The sequence below is a fragment of the Monodon monoceros genome, unplaced genomic scaffold, assembly GCF_005190385.1.
Source record: "Monodon monoceros isolate NGI ecotype Baffin Bay Population unplaced genomic scaffold, NGI_Narwhal_1 Super_Scaffold_11, whole genome shotgun sequence".
NCBI lineage: Eukaryota > Metazoa > Chordata > Mammalia > Artiodactyla > Monodontidae > Monodon > Monodon monoceros.
The window spans coordinates 6,218,365-6,245,056 of NW_021703767.1; the positions used below are offsets into that span (position 1 = coordinate 6,218,365).

At 45.0% G+C, this 26,692-nt stretch overlaps 1 protein-coding gene across 2 annotated transcripts; it reads left to right on the forward strand.

Moving 5' to 3' along the window:
* Positions 1-12,440, forward strand: PSMG1 (proteasome assembly chaperone 1). Of its 2 annotated transcripts, XM_029214994.1 has the most exons (7): positions 1-194; positions 1,497-1,603; positions 2,567-2,718; positions 5,037-5,099; positions 7,733-7,931; positions 8,819-8,955; positions 11,745-11,958. In XM_029214994.1, the coding sequence occupies exons 1-7, from the start codon at positions 58-60 to the stop codon at positions 11,817-11,819; spliced, it is 870 nt and encodes a 289-aa protein (XP_029070827.1). In that variant the 5' UTR covers positions 1-57; the 3' UTR covers positions 11,820-11,958. The 2 variants fall into 2 exon arrangements, with proteins under 2 accessions (XP_029070827.1, XP_029070828.1); XM_029214995.1 differs by lacking the exon at positions 1,497-1,603 and having other exon boundaries at positions 50-194; positions 11,745-12,440.
* The last annotated feature ends 14,252 nt before the right edge of the window (positions 12,441-26,692 follow it).

Sequence of the window (26,692 nt, forward strand, 5' to 3'; positions counted from 1 at the left end):
GGGCGCCTGCGTCGTGCTGTGGAGCCGCCGTTCGGCCGGGAGGGTGTGAGGGCGGTTATGGCAGCCACGTTCTTCGGGGAGGTGGTGAGGGCGCCGTGCCGAGCCGGGACGGAGGACGAGGAGGAGGAGGAAGAGGAGGGGAGGAGGGAGACGCCCGAAGACGGGGAGGTCCGGCAGCAACTGGCGCGGAAGAGGTGAGGTCTTGGGCGCGACGTCGCAGACCTGGCCTGGCGGGCGCAGGAGCAGACGCGCAGGCCCAGGGGTCGCGGCTGCTCCGCGCTCGGCACCGGTCCTCGGGGGGCACAGGGGGTCCAAACAGCTCCGGGGGCGCCGGGTGGAGGCGGCTCGCGGGGCTTGCTGCAGGCTCCGTGGAGCCGTCGGATCCTCGCGTCTTTAAAGGCATCCTTTAGCTTTGATGCAAGTGGTTTCCTGCGGGCTTGTTAGGTTTTCCAGCGCTGCAGGGCTGTCTTCCCTCCCCAGGTTTGTCGTGTCTTTGGTTTACGGACATAAGACAGGTCTTTTCGAACTTTCTTCTCCGCCGCACACCTCAGTTAGTATTACGTGTCAGTAGCAGATGGATATGTTTTTTTTAAAAAATGGATTATTTCCAAACACACAGACACTGGAGAAAATAGTAAAATGACACTTTAAGCCCATCCAGTCACGTAAGTTCAACAGTTATGAAGATTTTGCCACATTTATTTTATCTCCCTCCACCCCCTAGGTGGGTCCCAGTCACCGTGGCCTTTCACCGCTACAGTTTTCCGAATGCGTCTCAACGATATAGGCATTGTCTTACGTATGCTGTCATCCTCCTTAACAATTAATAATACTTTTTGGATACTGTTTAATAGCCAGTCCGTGCTCAGATTTATGCAGTTGTCTCAGACGTGACATTTTACAGTGGGCTTCTGGAAATCAGAATCCTGGCCAGGCTCGCACCTTACATTTAGATGTTTCTTCCTTTGTGCTTCCTTTCGTTTGGAGCAGTCCCCCTCCTTTTTCACCCTGGCTGAGAGACTGATTGTCCTGCAGGCTGTCCCATGCTCTGGATTTGCCTGATTGCTTCCTCTTAGTGTCATTTATGCAGATGTGTGTCCATCACCTGCATCTCCTGTAAAGGGAAGCTCCTTCTAAGAGGCTTGGTCAGTATTTTGCTGGCACGGATGCCTCGGAGGTGGTATTTGCAGTTTCTTACTGCACATTGTGACCAGTTGTCCCACTTTTAGGGGTTCTAAGATGGATTGATCAGTGGGTCAGCTGGACAGCTTGATCCCTCTTGTACAGTTCTCCAGGAACTTTGCAGCAAAGGGTTTTACCTGTTAGTTATCGTCACCTGAATCCATTGTCTCCTTAGGATTATAATTATGTTCTTTATAGAATTAAAGTTTGCATTTTACTTAATACAAAATCATACTTATAGTAGCCTTTTTGTCATAGTATAGTACTGATTACATTTAAATTGCTTTCGTTTCGTCTTTCGTTTCTTGTGTTAGGGAGGTGCGGTTCCTTCGAAGACAAACAAAAACAACTTTGGAAGTTTCTCTGCTAGAAAAATATCCTTGCTCCAAGTTTATAATTGCTATAGGAAATAATGCAGTAGGTAAGTGCAAGTGCATTAGACTACACATTTTGTTGAAAGAGCAAAAGCTGAAGTTACTTATTTATTTCCACCATAAAAGATTTCTAATGTCTGTTACTTTTTTAGAAAAAGTCGTAGCAGAGTAACTTTGTATCTGAGTGAATTCTATCCCTGCTCGTGCGGCACTGTCTTTTTGATAAGCTTGAAAAATGAGATTTAGAGGAAATATTCTTGGCTTTGGGAACTTACGAAGTCAAGGAAACACAGTTTCTAGCATACAGGTTTTCTTAGGCTTCTGGGCCTGTCGTGGCCAGACTGGGAGGGCAGCGGTGGCATGTGCAACACGGCCCCCTTGTCACAGTGGTCCTTGCATGATTTTGAGTTAACCAACTCCTTTAAAAACATATGGAGCACTCTAAAAATGACAATAATAATTGCTACATTTTTCAGTACTTGGTTTCTAAGATCTTCACATATATGAATTCATTTGATAGGTTAAAGCCAGAACGGTGCAGAGTGCAGCTAGAACAACGCACACACACACAAGTACACAGACCTGTATCGTTTTAGGGGGTTCATAGGCGTGGAGGAGAGCCTTGGGGAACCCCAGTGAAGATTCCTTGCCCTGTAAGGTACCCCTAGTGCTTGTAGAGGAGTACGTGGTAAATAATTGCTGACTCATTTACATGAAGTTCTCCTGGCCTGAAATTTTCCACAAGGGTGTTACAGTGTGTGTCTGGTAAAGTCTGTCAGCAAACCTGTCTTCTCGATTCCCGGCTCCAGTACCACCTGTACTCAGGGTGTGGCCTTTAACTTCTTGAGGCCTCAGCGTGTTTTTCTGCAAGATGATGGTGTGCATAAGGTTGATGGTCTCAATGGCTCTTTCAGCTCTAAGATTCTCAAGTAACCTGAATATCTTTTTTATTGAATAGAAAATGCAACTTGTGGATCCAAACACTAACTTATGCGAATTGTTTTTCACAGCATTTTTGTCATCATTCATCATGAATTCAGGAGTCTGGGAAGAAGTTGGTTGTGCTAAACTCTGGAATGAATGGTGTAGGACAGTGGACACTACACACCTGTCCCCCACAGAGGCTTTTTGTGTGTTTTATCACCTAAAATCGAATCCCTCGGTATGTGGGGCCTGACTTGTATGTTTAAGTGGGGTTCCTTAGGCATCATTTATGTAGTGTTCCTTTGAATTTCATGTTCCTTTATGTCTCCTTTTGGGCTGAGGAATTCTGCCTGTAGACAGTGTTAGTAACCACTTTTTTGTCTGGTTCTTGTTTTTTTATTTTTATTTTTTAAAATTAAAAACAAATTAAAAAAATTTTTAATTAAAAAGACTTTTTTTATTGAAGCATACTTGGTCAACAACGTCACTTTTTTGTTTATATAAATGTTAACGTGGTGTGTTGGTAAGCTTCTGAGGAAATTCTGAAATAACTTTTTTAGAAACAAACCAGAAACATTAGATATTTAAACTTTGCCCACATTCAAAGAATGATTTAAGGTGGCAAAGGTAAACATGGGAAAATGCGTACTCGCTGTGGAAGCAGGGAGTTCTGCTTTGTCGCTGTATACCCACCCGGTATTCAGCCAATGCTGAGCACAGCCTAGGGACTCAGTTAACATTGAGCAAATGGATGCTTCGTGCATTCTAAATACAATTCTGTTGACCTTAAGCTTTCACCCTCACCTGATTCATCCTGATTTTTTTTTTTTTTCTTTTGGCCACTCCCCTCGTCTTTCGGAATCTTAGTTCCCCAACCAGGGATCAAACCCGTGCACCCTGCAGTGGAAGTGCAGAGTCTTAACCACTGGACCGCCAGCGAATTCCTAATTCATCCCGATTTTTTAAGTTACGAAAGATAACTCTGTATCTGATGCCTAGTGATTTCATTGGAACCGTTTGTCCTAACCCTATCCTTGGGTTCATTGAGAGAAAGGAGTGTCCTGGGCGGTTTGGGAGACAGGTCAGGCAGGTGAGGTGGCCGGGCAGGTGATGTCTGTCTCGCCACCTGCTTGTCTGACAGAGTGCCGTTCCACAGCTGCTGAGTGCTTGAACAGAGGCCAGGGGCAGGGATTCAGACAATGCAAGAAGTCAGTAATTCCATAATACTATAATGTTAGCCTTGAAAACTATAAAATTTGATTTTGTAATACTTACAGTTTGTTTTTGTAATATGTTATCCAAAGTTATTAAAGCTTACATAAGGATTTTTGTAAACATCCGGTATTTATAGGAAATAAGTAATAAGGAAACTAAGCATTTTTTTTTTAAGATTTTTTGATGTGGACCATTTTTAAAGTCTTTGTTGAATTTGTTACAACATTGCTTCTGGTTTATGTTTCGGTTTTTTGGTCCCGAGGCATGTGGGATCTTAGCTCCCTGACCAGGGATCGAACCTGTACTCTCTGCGTTGGAAGGCGAAGTCTTAACCACTGGACTGCCAGGGAGGTCCCAAAGCATGTTCTTTATCTGATCCTTAGTGGGAAGTTTTCACTCTAGAATACATCATGGAGGTCAAGCAGTAGAAATTTCTGTTACTGCATTTAGTTATACCATTGATTGGTTGGGTGTCTCTTGACTATCCAGAATCTTTGTGTGTAGCTAATTCCATATCTAGTCTTTCTCTTCCCCCTGTCCCTGGGCCCTGTTTTTCCCTCTTGTGCTGCTTCTTCATTTTTTTTTTTTTTGGCCACACCACACTGCATGCGAGATCTTAGTTCCGCCCAACCAGGGATCGAACCCGTGCCCCCGAAGTGGAAGTGCGGAGTCTTAACTGCCGGATCACCAGGGAAGTCCTTGTGTTTCATTTTTTCCCACTTGTGTCATTAAGTGTTAGTGTTTCTGGCGATATTTCAATAGAAGACAAAGTTGACTTTTATGGATGCTATCATTCCACAAGCATTAATAATCCAGAATGTCATCCTTTTACAGCATTGTGCATTGCATGTTTTCACTTCAAGCACATGGTCTGGACATGGTGTCTAGAATAATATTGCCTTCCAGGCATCAGCAGTGTCCTAGGGTGCCGCTGGGCTGAGATGCTGCTGGGCTGCTGTCCTGATAGCACTTAATGTTTTTATAACGCTTTTTGAGTTTGATCTTCACAGTGTGTGGCACCACCCACCCCCGGATGGGCAGCAGGCCTGGTGTCGTCTCTGTTTTATAAAGAGGACTCCAGTAGTACGTACTGATAGTATCTTTAGAATCTCCTGTGCCAGCCATCACAGTTGCTCTGTCAATGTGCACTTTTCTCTGATACTAATTGCCAGTAGTGGCTTGATTCTTAAATTTTAAAGAAAAATAAGGCAGTAGCAGATTAAGCAAAACAAGTGTTATCCAGAGGTTATGTTGGGATTCACATGATATGTATATGGTGACAGTGTGGGGTGTGTGTAACATTTATGTGACCTGACAGAAAACTCGGGGTTTGATTTTCAGGTTGTGCTCTGTCAATGTAGTTGCTACGTTGCTGAAGATCAGCAGTATCAGTGGCTGGAAAAGGTAAGAGAGATTCTGGGGTTGCTACTTCATCAAGGTTCAGTTTCTTTACACTTAAACCTATGTAGTCAGATGTTGAAGCGGGGTAAGTATTTCCTTTTTCCCTTAGAAATATAGTAGGAGTTTGTTACATAATATAAAGAATAAAAGAACTCATCTGGCAGATGTGATCAGCAATGTGCTAAAGATCGTTGGTCATAAAAACATAAGACATAGTTGGAACAAGTTACCCCCATGAAACAGAGCAGAGTTGCAGCCACGGGTGAAAACGGGCCGTGCTGACAATGCTGCCTGGAAGCTCAGGGACGGGAGGTGAGAAACTGGGTTCCTGGGGCTGGTGCTCAGCTGACACTCCCACCGGGGTTTCATCCATTTTTCGTAGCATTAGAATGGATCAATTGAGGCTTCATTTTGTGGGAAAATTGAGCACATGGTATGTGTCCACTAAAACAAATTTTTCAGTGAAGAAATTAACTCAGCTAGAAATTTTAGAGAATAATCATTAATTTTGGTAGTTGCAGGTTATTATTTTTTAATTATTTATTTACTTATTTTTGGCTGCGTTGGGTCTTTGTTGCTGTGCACACTTTCTCTAATTGCGGTGAGCGGGGGCTACTCTTCGTTGCGGTCTGCGGGCTTCTCATTGCGGTGGCTCCTCCTGTTGCGGAGCATGGGCTCTAGGCGCACGGACTTCAGTAGTTATGGCTCATGGGCTCTAGAGTGCAGGCTCAGTCGTTGTGGCACGTGGGCTTCAGTAGTTGTGGCTCGTGGGCTCTAGAGCACAGGCTCAGTAGTTGTGGCGCGTGGGCTTAGTTGCTCCGCGGCAGGTGGGATCTTCCTGGACCAGGGCTCGAACCCGTGTCTCCTGCTAGGCGGATTCTTAACCATTGCGCCACCAGGGAAGTCCAGTTGGTAGTTGCAGGTTATTTTTAAATGAAATAGCCCTTTTATATACGTCTTTTCAACATTGCAACTTAAATCTTAGGCATATTTTTATGTAGGTATTACAATTAAGTTCATTAGAAATAAAAAATTTGATGTACACCTGCTTTAAACCAGATTGGCATACTTAGAAACATTTATTAAAAGTTATTCAATGCATTTTATTAAATGAGGAATTTTCTAATAAGATCTGTGAATCTTATGGTTGTATATATGATTTTATGCTGTGTACCTCTGTGTATTTTCTAGAGAGAGGGTCCATAGCTTTCAACAGATCTCAGAAGGGTAGGAAACTGCCATATTAATTTGTATTGTCAATTTATGTAGGGCGTTTTATTATTTTTGTACTATGGAACAGCTTTTCTCTCTCAGACTTGAAAAAATGTAGAATTATGCATTTCCAAAACAGAATTTTTTAATCAGTATTTTTCCCCCTGGGGATACTCTTCGGATCCCTCTGCTGTTGGGTTCACGTCACCCTCATAATCCTGATAATCACACACAGTCCAACAGGTGTCAAGTATTGTGACTTCAGATGATAAGTATTTTAGGGAGGATGATAAATCAGGCTTTGTGAGTAACGTTACAGCCCTTAAATGGGACGTATCTGCTGACAAATGTACGTGGTGCTAAGTTTTGTGTTTATTTATAAAGCTACACTACAATTAAAGTCGCCTTATAAATCACTTACGGCACATAATATAAAATCTTCAGTTCCCTTGCTATTTGAAATAGCCGTTTTGCTCTCTTCATAAAATATTTTCAAACAAGGTGCAATGACCTAAAATCTACTCTTTTTTTCCTTAAAAGATAGCTGCTTTTTTTTTTCTTACATCACCAAAGATTTTAAAAGCTGGAAGGGTCCCTGGAAATCCATGAAATACCAACTTAGGTGGACATTGAGGTCTTGAGCGATTGAAACTTAGTCTACAATTGAAATAAATTTAAAAGCGAATTTAAGAATGATTTGCACTGATAAAACACTTATGAGTGCAACTTGCAAGTGATGTTCTTAGAAACATCCTTAATACAGTGTTCTTGAACCTATTATATTAGTGAAAGGATCACTTCCTGTTGCTGATACAACACTAGTCTAAGTGGAGCGTTCTTAGAGATACCTGTGTTAGGAGAGATCTTGATCACGTCACTTTATCCAGTAAAGAATGGGTGTCACTCCCATTCACTTCTATTCAGTGTAACACTGTTCTCAACACTGATTGCAAGTAGTGATCTTAGAAACAGAACAAACTGGAACAAACCAGAAAGAATAATTTGCAGGCATCTGTGGAGGGCGGGAGAGGGCGTAAACGAACAGGTGCTCATAGTTGAGTGACTGCCTTACCTGCCATGGCATCCCTGGCTGTTAGCTGCTCTGCCTCCTTTGTTCCTGACTTCATTTAATTCAGATCACACCTCCCTCAGGTAAGTAAGTAGTCCTTAGTTCACAGGTGAGGAAGGTAACTTGGAGAAGGTTACCCAACTAGAAAGTGACAGAATTAAGATCAGACCCAGGTGAGGGCACAGCAAAGCATGGGTTTTGTTTTTCCATGGACAGTTCCACCCCTGCAAGGTGTGTGTGTGTGTATGTGAGTATGTATATATGAATGGTGTAGATAAACAACTAGAGGGATGTTTCTATTCTGTCACAAAATTATATATATATATATTTTAATTTGAAATCAATTTTGTGCTAGGTTTTTGGCTCTTGTCCAAGGAAGAATATGCAAGTAACTATTCTTACATGTCGACATGTTACTGACTATAAAACTTCAGAATCTACCAGCAGTCTTCATACTCCTTTCCTGAAAGCCCTAAAAACACAGAATTTCAGAGAGCCTCCTTGCTGTTCACTGCTAGAACAACCAAATATCGTGCATGACCTTCCTGCAGCAGGTGGTATTACAGTGCATAGCATTCACATTTTATCTTGTTATTTTTTTATTCATAGTTATGAGTTGGACTAGTAGGGATCTTTTTGAGGCCGTTTGTTAATGATGATTGATGCCATTGTATTGCTGTTTGTCCTCACTAATTGCTCTAGTTGCTGGTATATTCTGTTTGGTTTGTGTTTTGAAACTTTCCAGACACACAGTTGTATGAGAGCAGCTCAGAGTTCTTAACTGTTAGCTTCCGAGTTGCCGTTTCTTTTTGGTCTTTGATAACTCATCATGCAAGCCAGTGTTAGATGTAAGTTGTTGGTGTATGAGAAGTTGGTAAAGTACGTTTTAATTGTCAGAATAGAAGCTTCAGATATTGAATTTTGGTAGTTGCTTCAATAGTTTATTTTTTATTCCTGTCACCAATTATACCCTAACATCATATCAAATTATGATTGTCACTTTTTAGTGGCTAATATGTTATAATAGATAATTCAGTGTTATTTGTTAATAAATAAAATGTTTTTAACTTTAAATGTTAAATTTACTAGAATAAATGGCTTAATATTTTACATTGTGCATTGTATATTTATTATTTAATTTACTTTAGTGTAGTCAGCAAAATTTTAATCTTGTGTCTTAGCTAACCCAGATGTGTCTCAGTAGTATGTTCAGAAAATGCAAAATAAACATAATTGTAAAAGCAAGAGATATCTTAGGAAAATAAATTGGCTTTGAAAGAAAATGTGCATTATAATTGGTTCAAAATGTCAGTAAATGCTTTGATTAAAAGAGGCAACAGAGATGACTATTTTTAAAAGCAGCCTTTATGAGTTAGAGGTATTTAATTTCAAAATCATATAACAGAAAACTTAAGTGATTTTTTTTCTTGTATATTCATAGTTCTGAGTTATTGTCAAGTATGGAAAATCTCTGCAATTCTGTACTTATGTTATACCGATGTGATGAAATTAGACCTAATCACAGTTGAAGCTTTTAAGCCTGTACTTTCTTCCAGAAGCTTGAAAAGTTTGGTTAAGGTAAGGTTTTATCTCATTGACTTAATAGCTGAGTTATTATAATGAACTTAGTAACAAACGTAAATGTATGGTATCAGTGTGAAACCTAAGCAGCACGTAGAGATCCTTTTTTCTCCGCGTAAAGAGAGAACTGCTGGTCTGGCAGTTTGAATTTGATTGTCACATATTCTTCTAGATATACTTCTGTAACTTGGAGAATATTTTGTTCATGTTTTGTCAGGATAGATCAGTGCTTTAAATCCCAGATGTTTGTGTGGAAAGATGTTTTCACTGTTCAAGAAGTTTCTGTAACTAATTAATTTGGAAGGTGTAATTTTTGAGAAGGCATTTTTGAGCACAGTATGGATCAAATTATCGTCATGTTTATTCACTTAATTTTACATGGGACTAGATGAGATAAATCTGTTCCCTGTTCTCAGTCTGGATATATCTGTGGGCTCCTTTCCCAGAAAAATACATATGGGAACATGTATAGAAAAGTTTTGCCAGTAATTTCAGGTAGTTTAGGAACTCCAGTCCTCTCCCTAAGAGATTAGCTGAAAGTCCGTGGACTCCTGGTTTAAGAACTTCTTCCTTAAAGGGAAGAGATTATAACAACATTGTTCCAAGTTGGAAGCCTTGTTTTATTCTAGAATGGCCATTAGTATTAGGGCAGCTTTTCTTGTAAGTTCTGTTGGCGTCATCTCATTTCATAGCTCTCATAAATTAGTTAGATTGTCAACTCCGTGGGAACGTTTTCCCTTTTGGTGTCCCCAGATCATCCTGAATATGATGTGTAGAAGGCCCTCAACCATTTGTTGAATTAGTAAGAGTGAAACTGTAGCTTAGTATAATTCAAGTATATCTTTCAGATGAGCTAGAGTCATGGATAATCTTTCAGACAAATTGAGTTATTTTGTATTTAGCATCTCCTTCCGAGGATATAGTAACTAATAGTGCTGCTTGCATCTGTAGTTAACCGATTGGCTCTTCCCACTTCGTTGAGAGCAGGGGCCATGGCCGTTGTGTCTCTTCTGGGCACTTTCACTGGAGCATCTTTGCCACAGACATTGTGGCTGCAAGCATGTTCACTGCAGAAATTTTCATCACATAACTTTGCCTGAAAGGCAGTTTGCCATAAAAGATAAAATAACGAAAAATAAAAGAGGGACATTAAAAAGGACATAGTGAAACATGAGAAATAAATAACAAATTTAGAAAGATTTTATTGCAAAATACTTGAATACATTTAAAATGTATGTAAGTGTATGGCGGTACTGTGCAAATAACAGATTCTGTGGGTTGTACGTAAGCTCTTATCTTCCAAGTTGTACACACATGTGAACATACATGTGTGTATGTATATATACGTATACATATATGTGCGTGCACGCGTGCACACACACACACACACACACATATAGGCTTGTTGATTGTCTCTTCTTTCAGCATTGCACCTTTTCTTTTTCACCAAAATTTCTTCCTTCATTAAGAGAGGTATCAGTTTCCAAGCCTGGGATGCATATGTGTGACCTGAGCCTCCTTATTGCCTTGTGAAACCTTTTCTGCACTGTTTGTTCTTGGCCTGTTGTCACATGTCCACTGGTGGACGTTCTAAGTAGTATGGGAAATGTGGACTCCGCTCTGCACCTTCAAATCACTGAAGGATTTGTGAACTGGTGTGTTACCATTTTCTAGTGTAGTACACAATCTGGCTTTATCCTCTCCTGTTTCACACTTCCCCTAAGTTTTGTCACCGTATTTTGTGTCAAGTCGATGTGCATAGTTGTCACGATCCCCTGTTTTAAGACGCCAGGTCTGCTGTCACCCTGCACACCATCATGAGGGCCAAGACTTAAGTGACTTAGAGAGTCCTGTGTCAACAGAGAGACCCAGACTGTCGGCCAGTTGTTTCGTCTTTTGTAGCTGAACTGCCGTGCGGCCAGTTAGCCCCGCGGTGAGCACAGTAGAGAGGAGCTGGGGCTTCAGCAGGAGGGCCGGGCGGGTTCTGCTCGTGGTGCAGTTGGTGCTCAGGGCACAGACGCTCCAGGAGCATCTGCACTCATTCTTAGACTTGCAGATCATCTGCCATGTGGGGTTTAAGTCAACTTCCAGTGTCTTAAAAATATTCTTTGGAGAGGAAATTTAATTAACTTTTTTAAAGTGGCTCTTTGAAGGGTGCTGTTTTCTTAATGACCAGATACAGTCATCCTGGCTTAGGTCATCTCTTCTGTCCTTCTCAAAGTGGTATTTGGTCAACAAAATGGAATTCTCTTGCACGCCTGCCACGTGGACCCCACGGTGCTGGGTGGTCCACAGCCTGGAGGTGGCGCAGGCGGCCGCTGTGCCAGGTGCCAGCCAGGGCAGGGGGATGGGGGCAAGGCTGACCCGAGGAGAGGCCCCACGGGGAGGGTGGCCCTCCAGCTGGACTGGAAGGGTGGGTGAGTCCTAGGGGGAGGAACGTGCAGAGGGAGGCGGCGTGAGCACGAAGTTGGCAAGTTCAGGGTGCGTTTGAGGAGAGCGGTGGGGAGCGTGGTATTGGGGTGCAGACGGGCATGAGCTCAGGTGGGCCAAGCAGAGTGTCATGTCCGTCTGAGGGCTTTAGGCTCCCGGGAGACCTGAGGTCCCGGTAGAGCTTCGGGCGGGGGGCGGGGGGGGGACACGCTCAATGTCGTGTCTGCCGAGCGAGGAGGTGAGGGGCAGGGCCTGTCACGTTTGGTGCCCTTCTCTGCTTCTGCCTTGAGAGTGTGCCTTGCTCCTGACTGAATGCTCAGCCTCACTATATGAACGCCTTTTTTCTCTCCTTCCAGAATATTCCCCAGAGCACAGAGATACTGAAGAAATTGATGACAACAAATGAGATTCAGAGTAACATTTACACATGATTCCAGAGATTGTTTTGTAGAGTATATTACCCATCCATTCCTAGAAGGGGAGCGGTGTGAACTGTTTTGTAGGTTACTTTTTTTCCAGGGAGGTATTTTGAGGATGTTAACAGAATAAACTTATTTTAAATTCATTGTAGTTTTTGTTCCTTTTTTATGGTGGTACTGTTCACACGTGAAATAAGTCAGACGTTTTTCCTTATCCACTAGGTGGGAGTATTGTTTTATTTGAATATTTTAAGGTAATAGAGTTAAATTGTTCAAAAGCTACAGATAACGACAGGTTTTATAATATGGAAAAATATATACTTTGGTGCAAAAATTCTGTATGAAACCTGAAAGTTGATGATCTATTGGTGATTCTTATTATTTGGAAAGGTTCTATTTTATGAGTTCTTCAGTTTTTTTGTGTGTGTGTGTGAATAAAAATCAGTTTACTCAAAGTGAAACCAAAAAATTTGTGTTTCCTCATTTTCAGTAATATCTCACAGAAGCCTCTTTACACGGACTTTCTGGGCTCTTTTGCAGGGTTAATGTGTCGATGTCCCCAGCTCTACTGCGGTAGAGTATTACACTAGAATGTGACTAGATCGTGAGCTCCAAGGAGCCACACTGCTTCACAGACCCACAAACTAAACTGTAACCTGCATCAGTGAAGATAAATTTTAAGATGGTGGAGTGGAGAAGTGCTTCTTATGTCTTCTTCCTTTCCTCCTATTTCGTTATTGAGTCATTGATATGTTATAGATTGAGACAGCTTACCCATTTCTGTCTTCTAGATTCAGTGTGTTTGTTGCTACTGGTTGGAGGTGGGCAGGGGAGACTGTTGGCTCCCCAAGTAAGCTCGGTTTCTCTCGTAGTCAAGTGCTGTGAGGCTTATGCGTATAAACACGTCAACGTGCCCGGGCGATAGAAACTGAAATATTTTACTTCTTGCAAGAATGTATGTATCCATCCGGCACTGCGTTTGTAGAGCCCTGAGGTAACACTGGGTTCTGGCCCCAGCTGGACCTGGAACCTTTTCCTGCCCTGAGGGTTAGTGTGGAAAGTAAGGAAGATCCATCCTGGAATGAACCTATGTTCAGATCTCAGGGCAACCCTTACAGGCTGGTGACCTCAGGCAGATGCCTTCAAGCAGGGCAGATGCCCAGTTTCCTCATCTGTAAACTGCAGGTAAAACTAGAAATCAGGGACTTCCTTGGTGGCGCAGTGGTTAGGACTCTGTGCTCCCAATGCAGGGAGCCTGGGTTCGATCCCTGGTCAGGCAACTAGATCCCACATGCGTGCCGCAACTAAGAACTGGCACAACCAAATAAAAAAAAACAAAAAACAAAACTAGAAATCAAAGTTTAATGCATTAATGTAAATGTGCAGTCATTGTTACTTCCCTCGAGTCTCAGGTTTTCACCTGCCTGATGAGGATTCTCTCTGCTTATGTTGTTGGGTGGTTGTAAGAATAAAAATATAAAAATGCTTTTGGTGAACAGTAGAGTGGTATTTCCACACACACACACACACACACACACGTGTGTACACACATGCCGAAGATGCCGACCTCGTGGTGCAGCCAGGGGGAGGCCACTTCCTTCTCAGCACTCCTCCCACCAATCTGAGAACCACAATTCTTGGCGATGTAGAGCGGCCAGGAGTGGAGTAGTTGGAAAAGTTTCATCAGGCGTGATCCTGGGAAAACCATAAAAACAGATACCCTGGGATGGTGGTTTCTCATTAATTTTGGTAAAGAGAGAATCACAGGCGGCCTCAGCTATCCAGGAATAAGCCTCTGCAAGAAGCAGCAGGTGGCACCTGCGGGAGATGGGTCATCAGTGCAGCAGAGGGGGCCGTGGTGAAAAGCGAGATACCAGAGACTTGGTGTAGGGTGTGCGGGTCCACAGCCCTGTGCGGGGGGCGCAGGAGGTGTCGGGGGAGACTCAGAGCTCGCGGACTTGGGACGTCGCCTTTTCCGGGCAAACGTCGGGCTTGGGTAGGGTTCCCATTCAAAGGGGAGTAGCCGAAACAACATACGTGGGCCCCGCGAAGAGAACTGGTGATGTAAAGGATAGGAAACGGCCTTCAAAATACAGAAGAGCATTCTATTGAAAACTATAGAAAACGGCTATTTTTTAGAATTCAGGGACTTTGGATTTTTCTGAAAGAATGAGAATGTATGAGATGAAGCTGGATGAAAGGAAAATTTGAGAACTGCATAGAAGATTTTGAAAGAGACAGAATTTTAACTTTAGAACTAAAATCGGCATCGTATAGAAGTAAAGGGCAGAACGAGTGCAGTATGTAATCTGAAGTGTATATACTGTTGCATGTAAATTACAGTATATCATACAGAGCCATTACGTTGGAGACTAAGCTGAGGTGGTGTCCTTAGTTGCCGAAGGACAGAAATGGAAAGATAACACAAGGTGGCACAAGATAGCTTGCCTCCAACATGTAGGTAGTGTCCTGGTGAAGGGATCAGATCAAGACAGTAATGAACGACAACAGAGATTTTTCCGAAGTGAAGAAAGACTTTGAGTCTGTAAATTAAAAGAGCCCCATCAGTGGTAAGAACGAAGACATAAAAAGCTAGATGTACCGAACCTAAAGGCCAAAGTGCCAGGCAGATAAGAACAAAATGATAACTTGTCCACTAGCTATTACTGCCTAATACTCACACTTGAACTTGGAGACTAAATGCAGCCATTATCCATTTCGTGAGTCTGCAGGTTGGATGAGTGATCCTGGTCAGCTGGCCTTGGCTCCTGGATCTGTGGTCAGGCGTCTGATGTGAGTTGACGGGGTCCTGGCTGCTCTGGGATGGCCTCAGCTGGTGTGGTTTGGCTCTCTTCCATGTGTCACTCCTGTCCCCCCAGCAGACAAGCCTGGGTCAGGACTGTCTAGGCATTTCTCATGGTGATTACAGAGCAGCAAGAGAGGGAACAGAAACTAGCAAGTGCTTCTTCAAGCTTCTGTATCAAGTTTGCTGTAATCCCCAGGTCACATCCAGACAGCATGGGGGAGGGGGGCACCACCAAAAGGTGTGGATGGGGCGGGGACGAGGGGGCGTGAGAAGTTGGGGCCGTTAATTTTGCCTGGTCTGCCCTCTGACCACAGTTACTCATGCCCCTTGCACGTACAAAATATGTGCATCCCAGTCCTAGGACACCCAGTGTCTCGTCCAGTATCCGGCTTGAAGTCTAGAATCTTGTAACCTAGATCAGGTCCAGATGCATCTTCTACAGAAACCAACAAGCTAAGAAGACAAGGTGTCTGTTCTCTACACACCCAGTGCACAGCGGTGAGACAGGGACAGGCCATCTGCAGGAAGTGCTTCCATTTGAAACGGCAAAGACTAGGACATAGACCGTAGGCGTTGGTCTGTACCAACTCTGAAATTCCGCTGGGCAAATAGTGCCCAGCTCCCCTCCCCTGGGAGTGAGAAGTGTTCCTTGACGAGGCCCAGTTTCTGGCCTCTGGCAGAGCCTCTTCAGTCTTATTCTCAGCCTTTATCTAAGGTGTCCTTTTTCATCTCATGCCTTGTCTACTCTCAAAGAAATGACCTTTGTTAGCAGCTCTGTCGCTTTCTGATTCATAGAAAGATGAGTGCCCGAAATACAACACCGTTAAAACACTGTGGGCTTTCTATGTATCTTTTTTTTTTTGGCCGCACTGCACAGTTTGCGGGATCTTAGTTCCCTGACCAGGGATCGAACCCATGTCCCCTGCAGTGGAAGCGTGGAGCCCTAACCACGAATTCCCTCTATGTATATAATCATAGTTCGCTCCATGCTCCAAACATCACGCTGTCGACAACTGTGAAGGGTCAGGGATTTTGCTGACTTGCAAACTTACAGGTAAGCCTGCCACAATGTCCTGGATCCTGGTATAGACTTGAGACCCTGGGATAGAGACAAAGGACTGTATTACAGCATAGCATGAAGCCTGTGCTTCTTGTTTGTATCAGTTTCACCTGCCCCCGTCAAGTCCTACAAGGATGATGCAGAACCATCCAGGTGGATACTGTGATCGCAGTGGGTCTGCATCACCACTGAGGACCCTCAGGCTTAGGGAATCCAGATCTTTGATGATGGACAGCAAGCAAACCTGTCTTTTCTCTGTAGGAAACATTATTTCACTGGACGTTAAGCAGATTTGCCCTTTGCTCCAGGAGACACCACCTCTGTCTTCCAAGACCGTCTGCTCTACAAACAGCCTTGAAAAGATAGCATCTCTGCTCTTAACAAGTGCAGATGTGTGAGACTTCTCTCCCAATAGTATTCACTCCTCGCATCTACACCGCCCCTCCAGCCACTGAGCAATCTGACCAGTAGGATTTGCTAACAGCTTGGATGGATGGAGGAGCCAGGGTGAACCCCAGGTCTGTGTTCTGAGCACCTAGTAGAGTGGGATTACATCAGCCGAGGCGGGGCTGTTTGCAGGTTAAGGAGAGAAGCCCAGTGTGGTTCTGGGTATAAGTTTGAGGTGTCAGCTAGGTGTTCAGGTGGAGATGTTGAGTTGGACACCGGCTGGGGTTTGGGAGACAGGTCCCGGCTGGCGGCTAAAGATGGGTGTCATCGGCAAAGGGACCATTTAGTGCCTTGGGGCTGGGTGAGATCACCGGGCAATGTGTACAAGGGACTGAGGTTTGAGCCCCGGGGTCCTGCAGTGTCAGGGTCAGGGAGATCCCAGGAGACCGAGAAGGGCCTCCGGTAAAGGAGGATGGAGCTGGGAGACCATGGTTTCCTGGAAGCCTGTGAAGAAGGTGCTTGAAGCAGGAAGGACTGTTACCTGGGCTTCATGCTGAAGACACATCAAGGAAACTGAGGTTGGATTTCTCTGGTGGTGGTTGGTTGAATGAGTTACATAGTCCTTACTTTGCACAGAGATTCATAAAAGGTAACAGATCAATAATTGTTCTGAGGTTTAGGATTTGTGGATCACGAATGTTAACGGTGGTGGTTTCTGAAGAAAAGTAAACAGCAGAACGTACACAAACGATTACTTCTAATTCTGATTTCTGTCTTTTCGATGCAATGGAGACTCATTTCTGAGTTGTAAAGTTTCGCGATCTTCATTTGGGCAGAGGAGAGGGCAGAGAGAAGGGGAAGGTGTGAGAAAGATGAAAAGAGAAAGAGCAGCCTGGAATTCTGGGTTCTTAGGGAAGTGGGATGAGTGATGCAGCTTGGATTCCCCTTTGGGACTTTCCAGATACATCAGGGCTCAAGAACAACTCAGATTCGGCTTGGTCGAGAGCCTCCAATAACAGGAGGAACTCAGTTTGCATGCCATGCCGTCCACGTCTGTGCAGCTCCTGAGCTAATCATCCAACTTTAGAATGTCTCGGTGCTGGTAATCCAGTCTGTGGTCCACCCCCTCCCATTAAGTACGGCCACCGCAACCATTTTGCAATATGAACACTGTCCCCAGCTCCCCATCTCATGACCCGTTTAACAAAGCACTGCCTGACGCTGCTTAAATACACTCCATTACGGCCACAAATAGGAGCCCTGTCTCGGCATAATCTGCAAATTATATTTTATAATTTGTGAAACCCCACGGCAACGTCGCTCTTCATTAGTGCCTCTGAAAAGCAAAGAAGGGGAGATGAAAGTCAAATCGTGTTGATGGCTGTTAACATGTCTGGCAAAGGCAATCCTGAGTTCCCTGCAGAGTTATCTGGGCCGTCCTGGCGTTTCCTCCAGCAGAGCCGAGACAGGGGGTGGGAGGGGACGGTTTCCAAGGAAGCCAGGTCAGTGTTGTTCCTTGTGGGAAATGATAACTTCCAGCCAGGAACATCAGACTTGCTTATTTAGAAAAACGATGAACAGAATGAACTAACCCCCCCTCTCCTTTCTCCATCCTCGGTGCCATTTGGAGATGCATCTACTCCCCTTCCACCTGAATTCCCTCCTAAAAAGAAGCTACTGCGATTAACCAGAGCACAGGGGACTAATGCTTGTTAAATCCTCACACTGTACGTGACGTTGCCTAGGCAGGGTTATGTTTGCCATTTCACATCATTCTTTTTGTTGCTGTTGTTGTTTTGTATGTGTGTGTCTGTGTCTCTGTCTCTCTTTTTTTTTTCCCCCCACACCGCACGGCGTGTTCCCTGACCGGGGATCAAACCTGCACCCCCTGCACTGGAAGCACGGAGCCTTAACCACTGGACTGCCAGGGAAGTCCCTTGTTTCTTTTTTTAAAAAATTTTATTGGAATATATTGATAGTTGATTTACAATGTTGTGTTAGTTTCAGGTGTACAGCAAAGTGATTCATATCTATATATATCTATATATCTTCTTTTTTAGATCCTTTCCATTATAGGTTATTACAAGATATTGAGTATAGTTCCCTGTGCTATACAGTAGGTCCTTGTTGGTTATCTATTTTGTATATAGTAGTGTGTATGTGTTTATCCCAACCTCCTAAGTTATCCCTCCCCTGATATCATATCACTCTTGAAACAGGCCTAGGAAGAGCCTAGCTGACAATACAAATGAGTTGAGTAGAACAGCCTCGGGCCCTGGTAAGGAGTGGATTCAATCCTGCCAACCTGCCCTGCCCAGGGCTGGGGAGGCGAAGTCCTGGGGGCCTCGCGGCTGGAACCACCTAGCAGACCGGAAACCCTGCCGCTACCAGAGCCTGCGCTCCACCTTGCTGGGAGGGAAAGCGACCAGAAGAGCCAGGCTCCCAGCCTCGGCAGCTCCATCTCAGCCACAGCTGGGGCGCTTGGACGCCGGGTGGCGGCCTCTGGCCAGACCAGGGTGACACGGGGCAAGGCTGCCCAGTGGTGGCCTCTCCAAGCTCTGCCCGAGGGTTCCCATCACAGGTGCCTGCCTGCGGGCCACGTGCTCAGAGCTCCAGGCCTGGCTCTGCTGATGTCCCTCCCTGGTGTGAACACGGCAGTCTCTGTAGGAACCCGTTTCCTGCTGCAACAGTTTGAAAAGCGTGGGCAGTTGGCTGGGCAGACAGAGCAAGGGTCCAAGTCTCAGGTCCTAGTGGAAAGGGAATTAGAGGCCGTGTAGGCTGTGGCTCACACACTGCCAGGCTGAGGATGTCTGCAGGTGTTTAGTGAAGGGTAAGATATACCGCCGATCAGAGACCTGGCAGCAGAACTGGGCTCTCGACGGCAAAAGGGTATTTGGAAGTCCGTCTGGTGGGCACGTCAACTCCTGAGACGAGACCGGTGGGGCCCAGCCAGGAGCGGCCGAAGTGCCAGGGTGGCCATCCCAGGGCTTGCCTACCCACCACCTCGAGTCTGAATCCAGACAGCATCACCCGCTAGGCCTGGCCGTAGACCTGACGGCCAATGCTGAGTGCCAGCCGGCCTGCCAAGACCAAGCCTCTCTGCAGGCCTGGCCGGCCAGGCTGGCTTTTAGGCTTGCCCATGGAGAGGTGGGGTTTCTCTCTCTGCTCCCAGGATGCCTCCAGCTTTGAGAGGCCCCAGGAGGAGCAGATACCCCGGCTGCCCTGTCCTCGAGGTGCAGGCAAGGCCTAGGCCTCTGACCCCTGGGCTCCGAGTTCCCCATGGACGTCTTGCTCCAGTGAATGCTCTGGGTAGTGCCTGTCTCCACCGGGTCAAGCCTGGGCCTTTGACGTTTATAACAAAACAACCCGCTTTTCGGGTTGCCATGTGGCTGCCAGACTGCTGAGCATGGCCGGTGATTACTCAGAAATCCCGCGCACGTTTTCCAACGGCTGGAGTGCTGGATTTAAACACGTATTAATAACTCAGCCATCTGCTCTGTCTCTTAATATTAAAATGTGGGATGGTTCATAGATTCACATCTATACATTGTGAAACCGATATTAAACATGACTGATACCAAAATAGCTCAAAGCATATTTATTTCAAAGGAAGCGGGGCAATTTACATCTGAATTCTCACATTTGCAGTGAACTTTAAAGGCATCCTGAGAAAAGGCTAAAAAGCCCTGCAGTTAGGGCTGCAAGTTCACAGAAATGGTTGGACTTTAAACGGATGCAGTCTTTTTAATTTAAAAAATTTGAAATGTTATTTATAATCACAAAAGGATTTCTGCTTTTGGACTCATGATCTGGTTAGATTTTTGACTAAATCCTTTTTCTGTTTCTCTCCCTGGGATGCTGTCCTTCCATCAGCAAACGTGGTTACTTCTGCCCTGCTTTAGAACTCTCCAGGCTTCTTCCAGCCTTGCTGTTCCCTGAAGCTCCCACCCCCTCTCTTGTCCTCTGCCCTCTCGTGCTTCTGGAGCAATAGTCTGTTGAGGTGCACGCTGCAGTCAGACCACCTAGCTGACCAGGTTCAGCGCCTCCTAAATATCCAGTCGCCTCTTCTTAGACGAGCCTCGTCGGAGAGAATCGGGTCTCAGGTAAGCGGAAGGCTCACCGTATCACCACGTTGGTCTCCTTCTCAGCCTGGGCACCTCCATTTCCCCTCCCCCACCCACATCCGCATGGACGTGGGAGCCCAGTTTTTCTTTTTTTTTGAAGTTGGCTTTTATTTTATTTTTTAAATTAATTTTTATTGGAGTATATTTGCTTTACAGTGTTGTGTTAGTTTCTGCCATACAGCAGAGTGACTCAGCTCTACGTATACATATATCCCCTCTCTTTTGGATTTCCTTCCCATTTAAGTCACCGCAGAGCACTGAGTAATCTACTCTATACATAGTATCAATAGTGTATATATGTCAACCCCAATCTCCCAATTCATCCCACCCCTGCCCCTTTCCCCCTTGGTATCCAGTGTTTGTTCATCACATCTGTGCCTCTGTTTCTGCTTTGCAAATGAGATCATCTGTACCATTTTTCTATATTCCACATATATGCATTAATATACGGTGTTTGTTTTTCCTCTTTCTGACTTAATTCACTCTGTATGACAGTCTCTAGGTCCATCCACGTCTCTGAAAATGACACAAATTCATTCCTTTTTATGGCTGAGTAATATTCCGTTGTATGTATGTACCACATCTTCTTTATCCATTCGTCTTTTGATGGACATTTAGGTTGCTTCCGTGTCCTGGCTATTGTAAATAGAGCTGCAATGAACACTGGGCTGTATGTATCTTTTCGAATTAGAGTTTTCTCCAGATATATGCCTAGGAGTGGGATTGCAGGATCATACGGTAGCCCTATTTTTAGTTTTTAAAGGAACCTCCATACTGTTCTCCATAGTGGCTGCACCGGTTTACATTCCCACCAACAGTGTATGAAGGTTCTTTTTTCTGTGGGAGCCCTTTGTTTATCAGATAGACTCCAAATACCTGGTCCCCTTTCAGGCTCCTGAACGGTCTAGATCTACCTTATCTTTCCCACCTTATCACCCCCTTTCTTCAAAACTCAACTACATGCTGCCTTTTCCAAAAGCCACCCCCAGCTGCTCAGCTGAAAGACGTCTGTTCTGCTCTTGGATGTTTGCAGAGCCCTACGGCATGTATGACTGTCTACCTAGAAACGGGGCTGTCTGTGTGGACCTCACTGCGAGGGAAGACCTTGGAGGGTGAGGGCAGGATGCTCTGGGAGGATTTTGGAGAACTCATGGGCGGGAGCAGAGATGTCTGTGAAAGTGCAAGGGTGAGAATAGAAATATCAGAACACACTTTGTAAGTGCAGGGCAGCTTTGAAAAGGGAGAAGGTCACATGCATGTGTGTGTACTGCATGGGTCCACTTATACACAGACATTTTCAATAAATATATTGTAAATTAAAATGTATTTTAGGGCTTCCCTGGTGGCGCAGTGGTTGAGGGTCTGCCTGCCAATGCAGGGAACACGAGTTCGTGCCCCGGTCCGGGAAGATCCCACATGCCGCGGAGCGGCTGGGCCCGTGAGCCATGGCCACTGAGCCTGCGCGTCCAGAGCCTGTGCTTCGCAACGGGAGAGGCCACAGCAGTGAGAGGCCCGCATACCACAAAAAAAAAAAAAAAAAAAATGTATTTTAATTTACAGATCTTTAAGTGTGGGGAAAAGTCTGTTCGTTTGAGATCACAAGGTGTGGAATAAAAAGAACTAGGGTTTTTACTGAAATATAGTTACTATACAATATTCTGTTAGTTTCAGGTGTACTACATAGTGATTTGACATTTGCATACACTGTGAAATGATCACGATAAGTCTAGTAACCTTCTGTCCCCACAGAAAATTATTACAGTATTATTCACAATATTCCTTATGCTGTGTATAACATCCTCATGGCTTATTTATTTTATGTGTTTTTCCTTTTAATTTTTAATTGAAGTATAGTTGATTTACAATATTATATTACTTTCAGGTGCACAACGTAGTGATTCAAAATTTTTATAGATTATATACTGCATTTAAAGTCATTATAAGATATTGGCTGTATTCCCTGTGCTATACCACAGACCCTTGTGGCTTATTTATTTTATACATAGTAGTTTGTACCTCTTACCCCCCTGCCCCTCTCTTGCCCCCCGCTTCCCTCTCCCCACTGGTAACCACTAGTTTGTTCTCTATATCTGTGAGTCTGTTTCTGTTTTGTTATATTCATTTGTTTGCTTTATTTTTTAGATTCCACATATAAATGATAACATACAGTATTTATCTTTCTCTATCTGACTTATTTCACTAAGCATAATACCTTCCAGGTCCATCCATGTTGTTGCAAATGGCAGAATTTCATTCTTTTTTATGGCTGAGTAATATTCCATTGTATATGGTGTGTGTGTGTGTGTGTGTGTGTGTGTGTGTGTGTATAAGAGTTTCCTCCAGATGTATGCCCAGGAGTGGGATTGCACTAATATATATATATAATCTATATATACACATATCTATCTATCACATCTTCTTTATCCACTCATCTGTTGATGGACACTTAGGTTGCTTCCATATCTTGGCTGTTGTAAATAATGCTGCTATGAACATTACGGTGCATGTGTCTTTTTGAAAAAAAAGATTAAAAATCTGGGCACTAAAAATATGATCCTCAGCCTTTTTTTTTTTTTTTTTGCGGTATGCGGGCCTCTCACTGTTGTGGCCTCTCCCGTTGCGGAGCACAAGCTCCGGACGCGTAGACTCAGCGGCCACGGCTCACGGGCCCAGCCGCTCCGCGGCATGTGGGATCTTCCCGGACCGGGGCACAAACCCGCGTCCCCTGCATCGGCAGATGGACTCTCACCCACTGCGCCACCAGGGAAGCCCGATCCTTAGCCTTTTAATGGTCATAGCACAATTTTAAAACAAAAAGAGCTAGGGTTTGATTCTATCCAGACTGCTTCTGCTTCATGCCTTTGGGTGAGGCATTTATCAATTCCTTAGTTTCTGAGGATGAGAGACCAGTATTGGGATTTTCAATTGCATGGGGGATGCAAGGTAACCCATAAACCCCAAGTTGCGCAGGGGTCAACGTATATATGAGCAGTGGGTGTGAATCTCTGCCCAAACCCTAGTGGTTATACAAGTGCTTTACTTTTCTGCAACTGGACTTGAATTTCTCTTTTAGTCCCACATTCCACCAGCAACAGGACCTGAACGTCCATCAGTTCAGAGGTGGCCCCTTCCCTGGGGTGTGTCTCTACATGGAGGCCTCGGGAAGGCGTCACACTGGGTTGAACCTGTCCCACCTGCTGGGGCGTCCGGGGACCAGGAGGGCTGTTTCAGGGTGGCTTCTGGACACCACGGAGGGAAATTCCTTCTGCTCCACGTTGGGGGGCCCACCCTGTTCCTTTTGGAGGTCACTTGTAAGCATGTCTGGTACCAATTCTGGGTTTGAGCGCTGGGCTGGGACCTACCTAGGGAAGGCTCCCTCTGCCCTGCGGCCCTGGCTTTGGAAGTCAGGTGCACACAGGGACCCCAATGACATCCACGCTCATTGTCTGCCCCTCTGCATACAGATCCCCTGTGATCTCATCTCTGGGCCCAGGAAGGACCAGCTCGGACTGATCTTATAATGCCATCTCTCTCTTTAGGCCAAGACCTCACTTTAAAAAAGAAAAAAAAAATTATTTATTCTGGCTGTGCCATGCGGCTTGCAGGATCTTAGTTCCCCGACCAGGGATCGAACCCGTGCCCCCTGCAGTGGGAGCAACGAGTCCTAACCACTGAACTGCCAGGGAAGTCCCAAGACCTCACATTTTATTATTTATTTATCTATTTATTTATCTATTTATCTATCTATCTATTTATTTATTTATTTATTTTGCAGTACGCGGGCCTCTCCCTGTTGTGGCCTCTCGCGTTGCGGAGCACAGGCTCCGGACGTGCAGGCTCAGCGGCCATGGCTCACGGGCCTAGCCGCTCTGCGGCATGTGGGATCTTCCAGGACCGGGGCACGAACCTGTGTCCCCTACATTGGCAGGCGGACTCTCAACCACTGCGCCACCAAGGAAGCCCGACTTCACATTTTAGAACTCAAGATGCCACAACTTGACTCCTGTTCTCTGAGCTCTGCCATGTCATCCATTCTCTGAGGCACGAAGCAGGGAGCGCTGGAGGGAGGCCGGGGTGCAGGGATCTATGAGGAAAACACACCTGGGTCAAACTGCAAAAAACTGTGGGCAGAAAGGAGAATATTTACTTAAATTTTAGAACTGTTTTTGGATGGCGGGGATTTGGTAGTTTTTTGTTTTCCACTTAAATTTTTTTCAACATTGAACATGAATTACTTTTATAACTAGGGGGAAAAAAACCCAAACCAATGACTTATAAAAAAAGACCCACTCTGTTTCATTCTTAAACATGTCTGGTTTGGATCTCATTTCAGTGTGTGTATTCAGGATGCCCAGTAAATCTTTTTTTTTTCTTCTAATATTCTTCTTTTTTTTTTTTTTTTTTAATTTTGTTTACGTTGGGTCTATGTTGCTGCGCGCGGGCTTTCTCTAGTTGCAGTGAGCGGGGGCTACTCTTTGTTGCAGTGCTCAGCCTTCTCATTGCAGTGGCTTCTCTCGCTGTGGAGCACAGACTCTAGGCACGTGGGCTTCAGTAGTTGTGGCACATGGGTTTAGTTCCAACGCGGCATGTGAGATCTTCCCAGACCAGGGCTCAAACCCGTGTCCCCCTGCATTGGCAGGCGGATTCTTAACCACTGCGCCACCAGGGAAGCCCATGCCCAGCAAATCTTGTTTAATCTTCGTAAAGACCCAAGTTAAAGCACTAATTCCAAACCTTGTCATTCATCTCCCTCTGTCCACCATTCAGCATGTTCTTACTTCCAGGTGCTCGGGATGCAGCAACGGGCAAGGTAGACAGTTTCTGTCCTCACAGAGTTTGTGGCCCTTAAGGGATTGACCTGATGGATGCATGGATCTGACCCCCAGATTCCCAGTTCTGAACAAGCAAACACAGGAACAACCCCACATGCAGACGTTTTCCTCACAAAGCGAACTTTTGTCTAGGCTATTACATGTTAACAGTAGCAGAAAAGTACAGCCAATTCTCATTATTTGCGGATTCCGTATTTGCAAAATTGCCTATTCACTAAAATTTATTTGTAAGCCCCAAATACTCCCACTACTTTTTTGGTCCTTTGTGTGGCCATGCGCAGAGCAACAAAAAATTTGAGTTGCCTGATGCACATGTTTCCAGCTGAGGTTGAACCAAGCGATGCTCTGCCTCCTTGCCTTGGCATCATACAGAGATGACCAGAGGATGGAGCCGGGAGCAGACAGCGCAGTGCAGAGTAAGAAGCTCTGGCTCTGGGGCCAGCTGGATGGGGTTGAATCCCAACTCTGGAACCCATTAGTGGGATGGCCTCAGGCAACTCACTCAACACTTCTGAGCCTCCTTTGTTTTCTCTTTTGTAAAATAAAGAAAATAGGATCTGCCTGGATGAATTGTTTTTAAGATTACAGATTGTGATCTGTGTGAGATTGGTATATACATACCATCAATGTGTTCACATCTCCCCTAGGGCAATAGCTCAGCACTCACTGATCCAGTGTTTATGGCAAGTTTACTACTAACATGAATAATGAGAACGGACTCCACTGGGTTTAGAGGTCTCCAGCCAAAGAGGCTCCTGTTAGGTGGACGGCTGGCAGGGTGACAGTCCTGTGCCCTGAGGACTGGGGCTGTGTGGGACAGGAGGAACTGTGTTGAGTGTCTTAGCTCAGGCTGCATGACAGATTACCACAGACTGACTGATTTAAAAATCAGAAATTTACCTAAAGTTCTGGAGGCTGGGAAATCCGAGATCAAGATGCTAGTTGGCTTGGTTAATGATGAGACTCTTTTTCTGGCTTGCAGACAGCTGTCTTCTCCTTGGATATTCATATGGCAGAGAGAGAGGGAGAGAGAGGGAGGAAGCAAGCTCTCTCGTGTATCTTCTTATAAGTGCACTAATCCTATCACGAGGGTTCCACTCTCATGACCTAATTACCTCTTTTTTAAACAATAAATTTATTTATTTATTTATTTTTGGCTGCATTGGGTCTTTGTTGCTGCACGCAAGCTTGCTGTAGTTGCAGCGAGCGGGGCCTACTCTTCGTTGTGGTGCGCGGGCTTCTCATTGCAGTGGCTTCCCTTGTTGCGGAGCGCGGGCTCTAGGTGCATGGGCTTCAGTTGTGGCACCTGGGCTCAGTAGTTGCGGCTCTCAGGCTCTAGAGCGCAGGCTCAGTAGTTATGGCACATGGGCTTAGTTGCTCCACGGCATGTGGGGTCTTCCTGGACCAGGGCTCAAACCCGTGTCCCCTGCATTGTCAGGAGGACTCCTAACAACTGCACCACCAGGGAAGTCCCCTAATTACCTCTTAAAGGCCCCACTTTCAGACACCATCACATTGGGGACTAGGGCTTCAATATGTGAATTTGGGGGAGGGGGACACAAAAATTAGCCCACAGCAATGAGGGAGAACAATTGCCCTGCAGGGCAGGCCTGCAAAAGGAGTTATAGATAGTCAGGGAAGGATAATTCTGTACTCAGCACTTGGGGAGGAATGGA